Here is a 12114-nt window from a genome sequence, read left to right as displayed (position 1 = left end):
ACGAAAATATTTGGTAAGCAAAGAAAATCAGTCAAATCAGCTATAACTTGCTTTATTTAATATTTATTAATTGTTGCAACAATTAATGAATGTTAAATAAGGCAAGTTCTAACTGTTTATTTTTTGTCTCCCTACTATTACCGATGAGGCCTGCTACACATACAAGTCTTTTTGACTTACAAGTCTTACAAGTCTAATAAAACACACGCATTACACTTAATTAACGTATTACACACTCCCACATTCAAGAGTAAATAAAACGAATGTTATTCAACAACTTCCTGTTTCTAAAGCGCGCTACTTACCATGCATTATGAACGACTATTCTTCTTCTTCCTCCACGAAAACAATTTTCTTGCCAAATTTGAAGATAATGGAACTTCAGAAATACACCCAAACAATTACAGAAATACACCCCAACGATTACAGAAATACACCCAAAGGATTATAGAAATACACTCAAACGGTTACAGAAATTCACCCAAACGATTATAGAAATACACCCAAAGGATTATAGAAATACACCCAAAGGATTTAAGAAATACACCCAAAATTCGTTGAAGTACACCTTATGCATATTTCAGAACTCTTTCTGTTTCTCCTCATCATCTTCTGTTGCTTCTTCTTCTTCAAAAACGATTTCGGAGCTTGATGTCAAAAAAATGGAAATCGAGAATAACGAAGAAAGAAAACAGAGAGAAAAGCACGTAAATGAAGAAGAAGAACAGAAAAAGAAAGAAGAATGTGCAGCAAGAAGAAGAAGAAGGAGAAAGAGAAGGCAAGAAACGAAAGAAAAGAAGAAGAAGGGGAAGAATAAGAAGAACGTGCAAGAAGAAGAAGAACGAGAAAGAAAAAGTAAGAAACGAAAGAAAAGAAGAAGAAGAAGAAGAAGAAGAGGAAGAGGAAGAAGAACGTGCAGCAAGAAGAAGAAGAAGGAGAAAGAGAAGATAAGAAACGAAAGAAAAGAAGAAGAAAAAGAGGAAGAGGAAGAAGAAGAAGAACGTATATCTTGCATCGCGTTTTTGGGGTTTATTCGTTAATTAACTTGTAAAGCAGGAAGAAAAAGAAGAACGTATACCTTGCATCGCGTTTTTTGGGTTTATTCGTTAATTAACTTGTAAAGCATACAAGTCCTAATGACTTGTATACAGAGCTTTTCTCATTACCGATTGGTATAGTATGGTTTTCAGTTTTTACTATTAATATAACTATAAGAGAAAGTCTAGAAGCTAGCATTTTTATTAAAATTTGGTCAACACTTAATTAGTAAAAAAAAATGAGTAATGTCATACTATTGGATGAAATATCACTATTAGATGAAATCTCACACTATTAAAAACACCAATAATAACTAATTAATGGCTACAAATCACAAAATTTGTTTGTTCCTATCACTCATCTAACTATAAATTAGTAAAAGGCTAAGAGCAAATATTTCGCAGTATGGCAGTTGTCAATTAGGTAGGGTGCATGCATGGGAGCATTGAAACAGGAATATTACTGGAAGGGGATCAAAGAATTTCTGGTGTACTTAGATCAGTTTTGTGTTTATTTTTTAAATGAATCAAAATTGGACACGCAACTTCAAGGTACCAAACCCTCATCATTTAACTGCTCTAATGATTTTTTTAGTGCAAACCTGCTTGCTTTCATAATTGATCCTATCCGTGGTTGCATTTTGGTAGTTAAACGGTCCAGAGTAAGGCAATTTGGATAAAGGAATGAATATATGGAGGATAAAGAAACTTCGAAATTGTCCTAATCTTGATCTAATTTTTAAATCAAAGGATATCTATTATATAATGTTATTGTATTATATTTTTTAGTAAATTCTTGCACTTTAAAAAAAAAAAAGATTTAAGAGTCGTGCTATATTTATTGTCTCATTATTTTGATCTTTTTTATCTTGTGCTGAAATTTAACATTGTTTTATAATCGTTATATTGCCCAAAAATAAGAGAGATTTTATAAGAGCTTACATAGCTCTTCTTCTACAAAACAATTTTTTTAAATAAAAATTTTATATGTACACAAAAAATTAATTATTAAATTAATTTTCATATATGTATATATACTATTTAATTATTTTTAATATATATTTTATATTTTGGTATATATTTTATACGAGTAGTTTATTCCGTGATTGATTTTTTTGTACATATAGTATTTTAATTTGAAAAAGTCTAGAGGTCTAGTCAGCGTGTAACTAGTAATAAAAAAGTAAGTAATTCTATATGATGAAATCTCACAGTATTAAAAACATTATTAATGGCTACTTGATAGCTATAAATCACAAAAGTTACTGACCCTATCACTCCTCTTGTAATTTTTTGCTATGAAACACAAACACTTCGCTGAGTTTTTGTGTCCACGTCTCGGATATATTTTGGATATGACACTCGTTCGACACGCGTGTCTTTTGTATTCAATTGTCTTAATAAAAAATAAAAAAACATTTCTGGATAAGTTTGGATACACTTAAATACTATCACATGTCGGTATATCTAATTTTATTGTTAACATATATTCTTGAAATGAGTTTAGATATAATATATTATTATTTATTAAAATAAAAAATATTTTAAATACTTTATATAATTAAAAAATATTTAAAATAGTTAAAAAATTAATTTATATTTTAACATTAATAAAATATCAAAATATCATTATAATTTATCTAAAAAACACTTTATATATGTTATATATATGTTATGTCCCTGTGTCTTGTAAGAAATTAAAGCGTACCACTGTCGTGTCCTGTGTCCGTATATCATAGATTTTTTGAAATTAAATTACATAAACTAAATTCTTATAATTTGGAACAAATTACTTTATTTAACAATTCAAATTCAAGGTTGGGTCACTATATATAGTAGCAGGGGAATCGGTTTCCTCCTTATTAATTAGAAAAACTTAGAAACAATTAAAATGTGTGAGCCGTATATTTCATTACCTGCCATGAATGTGATGGCTTGTGAGCAATTTGATTACTCATTCAGCCCTCCCCCCATGAACAAATTACTCCATGAATATATCTTACAAGATGCTTTTCCAAGCCAATCAGATGATCACTTATTATCTTCTCCAAACATCATCTATGATGATGTGTTTGATGAAATGCTTGAGCAAGAGGCCCTGAATGGATTCCTCCATCCAGAAAACCCACAGCAGCCAGACTTTGATTTCATTGGCCATAATGTTACAATGGCTGTTGAGTCCGAACTGTGCCAAGAAAACATCCCTATAGCCCAAGAAGAGGAGATGCATGTCTCAAATGAAGAAGGAGATGCATATTTGATGGGAATTCAAGCAGAGCTAATGGGAGAAACTAGTTTGGGAGATCTATTGCTATTAGGAGCTGAAGCTGTTGAAGCACAGAACTTTGTTCTTGCTCTGGACATAATAGAGAGAATTAACAACAATGCATCATCATCATCTTTTTTGGAAAATGGTGATTCTTTATTGAACAGGTTGGCTCTATTCTTTGCTCGGGGTCTGTATTATAAGAGTATAAATGCTCCTCAAGTGCAGTCTGATCCTGTTTCAACACACAACAATGCCTTCGGTGTGTTTCAGATACTCCAGGAACTCTCTCCCTATGTAAAATTCGCTCACTTCACTGCTAATCAAGCCATCTTTGAAGCCACAGAAGGTTCTGAGGATGTTCATGTCATTGATTTTGACATCATGGAGGGGATCCAGTGGCCACCATTGATGATGGACCTTGCAATGAGGAAGAACACTTGTCTTAGAGTAACAGCTGTTGTTGCAGATCAGCAAAGTGTAGCATATGTCCAGCAAACAGGAAGAAGGCTAAAAGAGTTTGCAGATTCTATTGATTTTCCTTTCGCTTTTGATCAGATAGTGATGGTTGGGGAGGAAGATCTTCAAAGAGTTGAACTTGGTCATACAGTTATAGTCAACTGTATGATACACCAATGGATGCCGAACAGAAGCTTCCCATTGATCAAAACATTCCTTGATGGTGTAAGCAAGTTATCACCAAGGCTTGTTGTTTTGGTGGAGGAAGAACTTTTCAACTTTGCTAGGCTAAAATCCATGTCGTTTGTGGAGTTCTTCTGTGAGGCTTTGCACCACTACACTGCACTTAGTGATTCACTTGCTAGTAGTTTGTTGGGTAGGCAGAAGATGGAGCTAACCATGATAGAGAAAGAAGTTATGGGGCAAAGGATTTTGGACAGTGTGAAGCAGTTTCCATGTGAGAGAGAAGAAAGAATGGTGTGGGAAGAAGGGTTTTACTCCTTGAAGAGGTTCAAGCGTGTTGCTATGAGTAGCTGTAATGTTTCACAGGCTAAGTTCTTGGTGAGCTTGTTTGGTGGAGGCTATTGGGTGCAATCTCAGGACTCTAGGTTGGCTCTATGTTGGAAGTCAAGGCCTTTGACATCTGCTTCAACCTGGGTACCTGCAACTTATTGAGGGGATGATGTGGATCATGGATGATTTGAGTGACTTTTCTGGCTTTCTTCACTCATCGTGTTTATTAGATGAGTCAAACCATGTAATGCAATGTGATGTAGTGAGAGCCCATAGAGTTGTTATAGTTTGCTTATATGTTACTCTGTCGTTCTTGATGTATGTATATAAACTGAATAGCTGTCTGGGTGGGAAAGCCTGTTCCATGTAATCCGATCAACTTCATGTTCTGCACTAGGAAGAAATATGCATGATTGTGTAACTGTGAAGAGAATTCTTAGATCAATATCCGATGTTCACTGCAAATTTATTTTGTTATTAAGTGTATGAAATTTTCATATAGTTTGCAGCACAAATGCAGGGTCTAAATTCCAACTTATGAAAGAAACAGTTAGCAAATTGAAGCACCACCATACATCCCACTATCCCAGCATTCGGTTTTTGTTGCAGCACACAGTTGACAAATTGAAGTATTGCAATGACCAATTAACTGCTGAATTCAGCAAGCAAAGCAACGGAAGTGTGACTAAAGCATTCCTGGCTCTTTGGAACAGAGTACGTTTTTCAATCCCATTTTAGCAGATTCAACTAGTTCGTTTGACACAGAGAAAATTCTTTCTAGGAATCCACGGTAAGGAACCTAATGAGTAAATACGTCCATTTTGACAGTAAATGTCCTGAAATAAATGCATCTGGATCCAAATGCGCATGAAAGACTGATTACATTTATTCACACAAACCAAATTGATAGATAATTAGAGATCAGAGGATATGATGCTGAAATACAAGTATCCATAACAAGCAAGCTTGATATCCAAGAGACTATCAATGCCCTAACGTATATTCTCAATTTCTCACCATTACAAAAATGGGAACGTTCAATGCAGTGAACTAAGTTTACATCAGATTATGAATAAAACTTTGATAGATGAGATAAAAGCTGCATAGAAATTACAAGCAATTCATTTACCCTTCCAACAACAGAATTTCAAAGTCCCGCATAACAAAAATCTAATCATTCTATTCTACCTTATCGGCAGAAGCAGCTTTTGCATTCCGAAACCCTTTCTTCAATTCAGTAACTCTTTTCATGCAAGCGGCCTTTGACTTCCCGGGAACCGCAGCAGCCACCTTCTCCCATCTCATCGCAGCCTCCTTCGGGAACGCTTTCAGAGCATTCAGCAGCGCAATGTCCTCGCCTGAACTCCACGTGCCGTCACCAACGGCACCAGAACCACCGTTCTTCTCCTCCTCCGCCGCCGCCTCTTCCACCACTCTCTTGTCCACAGGCTTCCTCTTCTTCAGGAACTGCGCGTACGACTCCGAATCGTCCACCTTCTTCTCCGCCAACTCCTTCGACTTCTTTATCACGCTCTCCGCTCCGTGTCTCCCGCCAAACGCCGCCGCTATCGCCTCCCACCGCCCTGGCTTCCCGACGGGATGCTTCGTCATCTGCTTCTTCAGAATCTCCACATCCTCTTCACTCCACTCCTTCTCCGACACAACGCCATTTCCGTTTCCGTTTCCGTTGGCTCGGATCTTCTCAGCCTCCCGCTCCGGCGATTTGACGACTGGAGAGACAACGGCGGCGACAGATTGGACTTCGTCGGATCTGCGGGATTTGGATCGGCGCTGATATTTCTTCTTGTTGTCATCGTCTTCGGCGAGGGCTTGTTGGTCGGGGAATTCGAGGATGGAGCCCCGGCCTACACGGATATCTCCGGCGGTGAGGGAAGGAGGGGCGAAAGGTCCAACGAGGAGGGAGAGGGAGAGCCAGAGGAGGAGGGACTTGAATGGCTCAGCTTGGATGTAGAAGATAGAGAGGAAGAGGAGGATGGCGGAGGCAGAGACGGTGACAATGAGTAGTGTCTTGGTTGGTTTGTTGTAGGATTGGTCGTCAGCGGATGAAGGCGGTGGCTGTGATCCAGATTGGAATAGGAACCTAGGCCTCGTGTCGTCGTCGTCAAGGAACTCCATTGATTCTCGCTGCAAGCTTCACGGTGATTGTGTTCTGAAGAACTGAAAGAAGAAGGTGAAGAAAGACCCTATAAAAACGTCGTCGTTACGTTCGGACTTTGTTTACCATTTATTTAGTGGGCTGGAAATCTATTAATTTGAGAAAGCCCATAAGAGTATTGTATCGCTGAGCCCAAAAGAAAGAAGCAGAAAGCGAGGAGAAGATCAGAGGCGCAGAGGGATATGTAACTAATGACTGCTGAATTTGATGAGTGATGAGTGATGACGGCCACTGCAGAATAAAATCAGTTGATGGGACAGTACAATTTATCTATTGAGAATGAAGACAAGATTAAACTACTATTGGACACAGTTCAGATAAGTATAAAAAGCCAAATAGGCATTTCCAGACTCCAGTCATTGCGAGCTTTCGTGAGATTGGAGAACATAACAAGGGTTTGGCCGTTTGGACTTTCCAATTCCCGATTCCGGTTAGGGTTTCCCTTTCTTTCGCATTCGTCCTTACTCTCACAACAGCTAAAACAAAAACATGTGTCATTAAGCTCCATTTTCGTTTATTCTCTTTCCCTTCACTCGTGCTTAGTGCATTGTTGCTTAAATTCCTCGTTATGCCTTCCGTTGAGTTCTGAATTTGTTTTGGTACTTAGTAAGTAATTAAGTTCGATTGTGTAACGTTCTGTTTGTTCGTGTTTTGATGGTCATGGACCAATTATCGCTTGCTTGCTGTGTTAATTTTGATTTGAAAAGTCTGTTTCAAATTGTAATTTTCCGCTTCCCTTGTTATGCAGAATAAGGATTTTAGCTAGGTATCGATGAGTTTAACGGGTACAGAAAGCTCAGAAGATGGTGGAGGGCATCCAGAACCTCCCGATCCTGATGTTCTTGAAGTTGACCCTACCTGTCGCTATATTAGGGTAATGCAGTTCTGATTTAGTGTTTTTATTCTTTTTATTTTCACTTTTTGCTTTTTCGGAGACAAATAAAGAAGCATATCATCGGTCATCAAGCTAATAATCCTTTTTGCATTCGTAACAGTATAGAGAAGTCATCGGCAAAGGAGCTTTCAAAACTGTGTATCCATCTTAACATATGTGTTTCTTTTAGTTATTTATTTTGGATTCTGTGGCAGATTAATTTGTTAGCTGGTTCTTTCACCTTTCCTTTGACTGTTTTTTCTATGCCAAAAAATAATGCAACTAAACTACCAAGCTAATTTGGACCATAGTGCAATGCATTTGTGGTTATGTTTTCCTTAATATGCCATTGATCAGTTACAAGGCATTTGACGAAGTCAATGGAATTGAAGTTGCATGGAGCCAGGTTCAGATTGATGATGTGCTACAGTCACCAGGTGACTTAGAGAGGTTGTACTCAGAAGTGCATCTCCTGAGATCACTGGAACACGATAACATAGTAAGATTCTACAATTCATGGATTGATGAGAAGCACAAAACTGTTAACATGATTACCGAGTTGTTTACATCGGGCAGCCTCAAAGAGTATGTTTCACTATCCTTTGATATGCATTTTTATGTCTGTCTTTGTTCGTGAGCTCAGCCTTTTTGTTAGTGGATGTGATGTATGATTTAGGTATCGGAAAAAACACAAGAAGGTTGACATAAAGGCTATTAAAGGATGGGCAAAACAGATATTAACAGGCTTAAGCTACCTCCACAGTCACAACCCACCAATCATACATAGGGACCTGAAGTGTGATAATATATTTATCAATGGTCATCAGGGAGAAGTTAAAATTGGAGATTTGGGGCTGGCAACTTTCTTGGAGCGTACCAATGCCAAGAGTGTTATTGGTACATTCTTCTATTTTGACAAATTTTATGTAGCTCCTATTGATTGTGTATGGTTGAAACATAAACCAAAATTTTGAGGATTTCTCTCATCTCATTAGCTATAAGAATGCTGGTAGACACTTATTTCTTAATTCTTTTTGTTCATACTTAGTGACTTTACAATAGTTGTGTTTACACATATCAAATCTTGGTAGGAACCCCGGAGTTTATGGCACCAGAGTTGTATGATGAAAATTACAATGAATTAGCGGACATATATTCATTTGGTATGTGCATGCTTCAGTTGGTGACTTCTGAATATCCTTATAGTGAATGCAGAAACTCAGCTCAGATATACAAGAAGGTTTCATCTGTGAGTTCTACATCACTTGTAATCTTCTTCTCCAAAACAGCTTATTCCTGGGATTATTCAGACATTATAGGCATTTCATTTTTCAGGGTATAAAACCTGTTGCACTTTCTAAAGTCAAAGATCCAGAGGTAAAATCCTTCATTGAAAAATGTCTTGTCCCAGCATCTGAAAGATTGTCTGCAAGGGAGCTTCTGATGCATTCCTTTCTTGACTTGAATGGTTCGACAAGGATTCATCCTTTTCCATTACCAGATATTGTTCTTCCCAAATTTGGAGCCTTTGAAGGCCGATGCTTGATGTCAGAAGGTCCTACTAGTGCACGTCATGGAACTATTTCTATGGATCTTGGTGGCACGAGTGAACTACCTGTGATCACCGAATTTGATAACTCTACAGATGATGCATCATCATCTCATTCTCCATCTGTTGAGATAAGAATGCCAAAGGGAGGTGACATATTCTTTCTCAAAGGCCAGGAAAATGATGAGAATTCTGTATCATTAGTTCTCCGGATAGCCGATCAGAGTGGTAAGTATAACTTATAACTCAGTCAACCGTTCAAATAAAACCCTTGAATTTATTGGTGAAAAATTGTATACTTTGGTATTTAACTGCAGGAAGGGCAAGAAATATCCATTTTATATTCTACCTTGACACTGATACTGCTGTCTCCATTTCAAGTGAAATGGTTGAGCAACTTGAGCTTGCTGAACAGAATGTCCTCTTCATAGCTGAGTTAATAGATTTGTTACTGCTGAAGTTGGTTCCTGACTGGAAACCTTGTGTTTCAATTGACCATTTGGTTTCTCCAAATGGTAAATATCATGTGACCCAACGTAGAGCCTTGGAGTCGGCAAAATACCAAGAAATCCCAAAACTTTCCAGCCAAATTGTGCCTCAAGAGTTAGGTGCCTTAACCTCAGCTGGAAGATCAGCTGCAGACGGGAACCATGATAATATGGATTTTGATGAGGTTGTATCTCAAGAGAGCATTGGTATGCAAAGAGCAACTAAGACAGATGATTTGTGTTCTGAGGTGTCGTATGCTTCAGCAACATCAGAACTCAACGATAATAAGCTTTCTGTGGCTTCATTTATGTCTTCTGCTGAATCAGGACTAGCAGACTTAAACATAACTATACCGAATGGAGGGAGTCAATCCTCATTTGTACCTGAAATTGGGGGATCTCCTGATTACAGGATCAAGTTTTCAGAATTGGGAAGTGCTGATACAACGAGCTTCTCTACTCATCCTTCCTCTGTGCTTGAACGCGAGGATGAATTCAGAACAGAGCTAGAAATGATTGAACAGAAGTATCACGAGGTAATTAAAGATTTTTCCAGAAGAAGATACCAGGCCATCATGGAGATTAGAAGAAGAATGTCAGAAAAGATGCCATCATCATCATCATCATCATCGTCATCATAGAATAATCTTTGTTTTTAGCCTTTTTTTTCTGGAGGGGTACATATTTTACCAGTCTTTTATTAGGTAGATTCTGTGTCCCATCCTTCTTTCATTACCGTGACAACTGTAAATAGCACGGTGTGGATGAAAATGTTCTCTTGCCATGGCACTCAAATTCTATTATTTTATTTTTCTGGACGACAAATCAGTAAGAGTTTTATGCGGTCTTAGAATAATAAGAGAAATAACACCAAAAAAAGAGAAATTGCGTAGAAAGTATCTCATAGATCGATTTATCTCTAAGTGTTCTCTTGTTTCAACATTTTTTTGGAGATAACAATCAAAGATCTTTCAGTTTTAATCACAGTCAAAATGGTTTTTTGGTTTATAAACTAATCAAAATAGCCTTCCACTTTTAAATCGGAAATCAATTTAGTCTCTCTGTCAATCACCAAGTAACAAAAATCTTATGTGGGCTGTTAACTTCTACACTAGTATAATATGAGAATGCATTAATCTGATCATCAAAATGAACTATTTTTAGTTTTTCAATTTTAAATCGTAAATCAATTTGGTCGCTCTGTCAGTCACCAAGTAATGAAAATTTTATGTGGACCGTTGACTTTTACTCTAGCATTACAAGAGACATGTTGAGATGGAGTAAAAGGATACAATCAATTTAGTCTCCCATATTTAGGACTAAATTTGATCAAACCCCAACTATAAACTCATATCATCGTCTTCTTCCTTCCATGATTTGCCACAAATCCAAACTCTCCCTCCTCCCGTATTTGAAAATAGAGTTCTTATTATCATGAATGTGGGTGAAAATAAAGCTCATTCTAATAGTAGTTTCACCACCTAAAGTGTGAGTTGCCGCAAGTCAATGGTTATGTGGTACCAACCATAAGGAAGGCAAGAACACTAGAGAATTGCAGATGACAGTTCTATAGGTGTCGAAATTATGACGTGAACTTCTTTATCCATTAAACTCCTGAATATGTTAATTATTGTTGTATGATTTTGTTGAGATGAGATGTTGCTATTTCTTCCTAGATTGATGAGCTATGGAATTTTTTACGTGGGTTGATTGAGACAATGAAATCCAAATTTGGGAAATCATGATGCATGGAAACTTGTCTCTCTAACAAATTTTCCTTCGGCAAGTATACCGAATTGTCGTCAAGTAATAACTCACAAAAGAGTGAGGTCGAATCTCACAGAGATTAATGGATTAAGCAATCAATGGTTAATTGATTATCCTAGTTAGACGAATCATATTGGAATGATAAGTAACAAGAAAATGTAAATGGCATAAAAGTAAAGAAAGCAATAAAGTGCAGAAAAGTAAAATGGCAAGAAAAGTAAATGTAAGAACTAAAAATAAAATGAACATTGGGATAAAGAGATGTTGCAATTCTCCGGATCAAGTTCATTCTCATCTCTTCCTCAATCAATGCATTCATTGATCTCCTTAGCAATCTTAAGTGATTGGATTCCAATTCCTTGGTAATCCAATCTCTCAAATCTTGATCAATAGCCAATTCCTTGGTCAATTGCTCATGAAAAGGGATGAAGTATGGTCACTGATTATACCACATGCATTTTCCAAATCAAGTATTGGGGGATTATAGTCACATATCCATCCCAACCCAACTTGGTCCAGCATGAGAAAGCATTTCTAGCATGATCTCTTCATTCCTCTTCCAAGGTTCCGAAGAGATCCAATTATGGAGAGTTTCTTTTCCAAGACAACTAACCAACTGAATGAAGATTGAAAGATTTCTAGTAAAATCAAGAGAAAAGAAAGAAGAAGAAGAATAAGAACTACAATTGATCCATTGAATCACAATAGAGCTCTCTAACCCATTAAAAAGAGTTAGTTTATCATTGCTCTACCAAAATAGAAAAGAAAGAAAGTGCAGAAAAGTAAAGATGAAGATTAAAACTAAAATTTAAACTTCAAAATTCATAAATGAAAAGTACAAGTTAGAATTAAACTACTACTAAGAAAAAGAAAAGAAAAGAAAAGGAAGAAAAGTGGTTGAGGGGAGGGGTCCGAAGACCCACTCCCCTTGGAGTGTGCCAATTCACAGAAGTTCGAATTGGTCTTCACTCTCTCCCCCTTCCTT

At 37.0% G+C, this 12114-nt stretch overlaps 3 protein-coding genes across 4 annotated transcripts; 2 read left to right on the top strand and 1 right to left on the bottom strand.

Annotated features, from left to right (window-relative positions):
* Positions 1-2928: 2928 nt before the first annotated feature.
* On the top strand, positions 2929-4437 carry LOC112791141 (protein NODULATION SIGNALING PATHWAY 2). Its single transcript, XM_025833865.3, has one exon. The coding sequence runs from the start codon at positions 2929-2931 to the stop codon at positions 4435-4437; it is 1509 nt and encodes a 502-aa protein (XP_025689650.3).
* A 700-nt stretch (positions 4438-5137) lies between these two features.
* Positions 5138-6411, bottom strand: LOC112791142 (transcription factor MAMYB). Its single transcript, XM_025833868.3, has one exon. The coding sequence runs from the start codon at positions 6409-6411 to the stop codon at positions 5455-5457; it is 957 nt and encodes a 318-aa protein (XP_025689653.2). The 3' UTR covers positions 5138-5454.
* Positions 6412-6659: 248 nt separating this feature from the next.
* Positions 6660-10258, top strand: LOC112791140 (probable serine/threonine-protein kinase WNK7). Of its 2 annotated transcripts, none has more exons than XM_025833861.3 (8): positions 6660-6881; positions 7200-7325; positions 7447-7484; positions 7683-7910; positions 8002-8222; positions 8417-8574; positions 8661-9102; positions 9192-10258. In XM_025833861.3, the coding sequence occupies exons 2-8, from the start codon at positions 7224-7226 to the stop codon at positions 10001-10003; spliced, it is 2001 nt and encodes a 666-aa protein (XP_025689646.1). In that variant the 5' UTR covers positions 6660-6881; positions 7200-7223; the 3' UTR covers positions 10004-10258. The 2 variants fall into 2 exon arrangements, with proteins under 2 accessions (XP_025689646.1, XP_072089490.1); XM_072233389.1 differs by having other exon boundaries at positions 6802-7057.
* Positions 10259-12114: the final 1856 nt, after the last annotated feature.

This window comes from Arachis hypogaea, chromosome 3 (genome assembly GCF_003086295.3).
Source record: "Arachis hypogaea cultivar Tifrunner chromosome 3, arahy.Tifrunner.gnm2.J5K5, whole genome shotgun sequence".
Classification (NCBI taxonomy): Eukaryota; Viridiplantae; Streptophyta; class Magnoliopsida; order Fabales; family Fabaceae; genus Arachis; species Arachis hypogaea.
The sequence above is the reverse complement of the archived record's forward strand: the minus strand, read 5'-3'. Positions and strand labels throughout refer to the sequence as shown.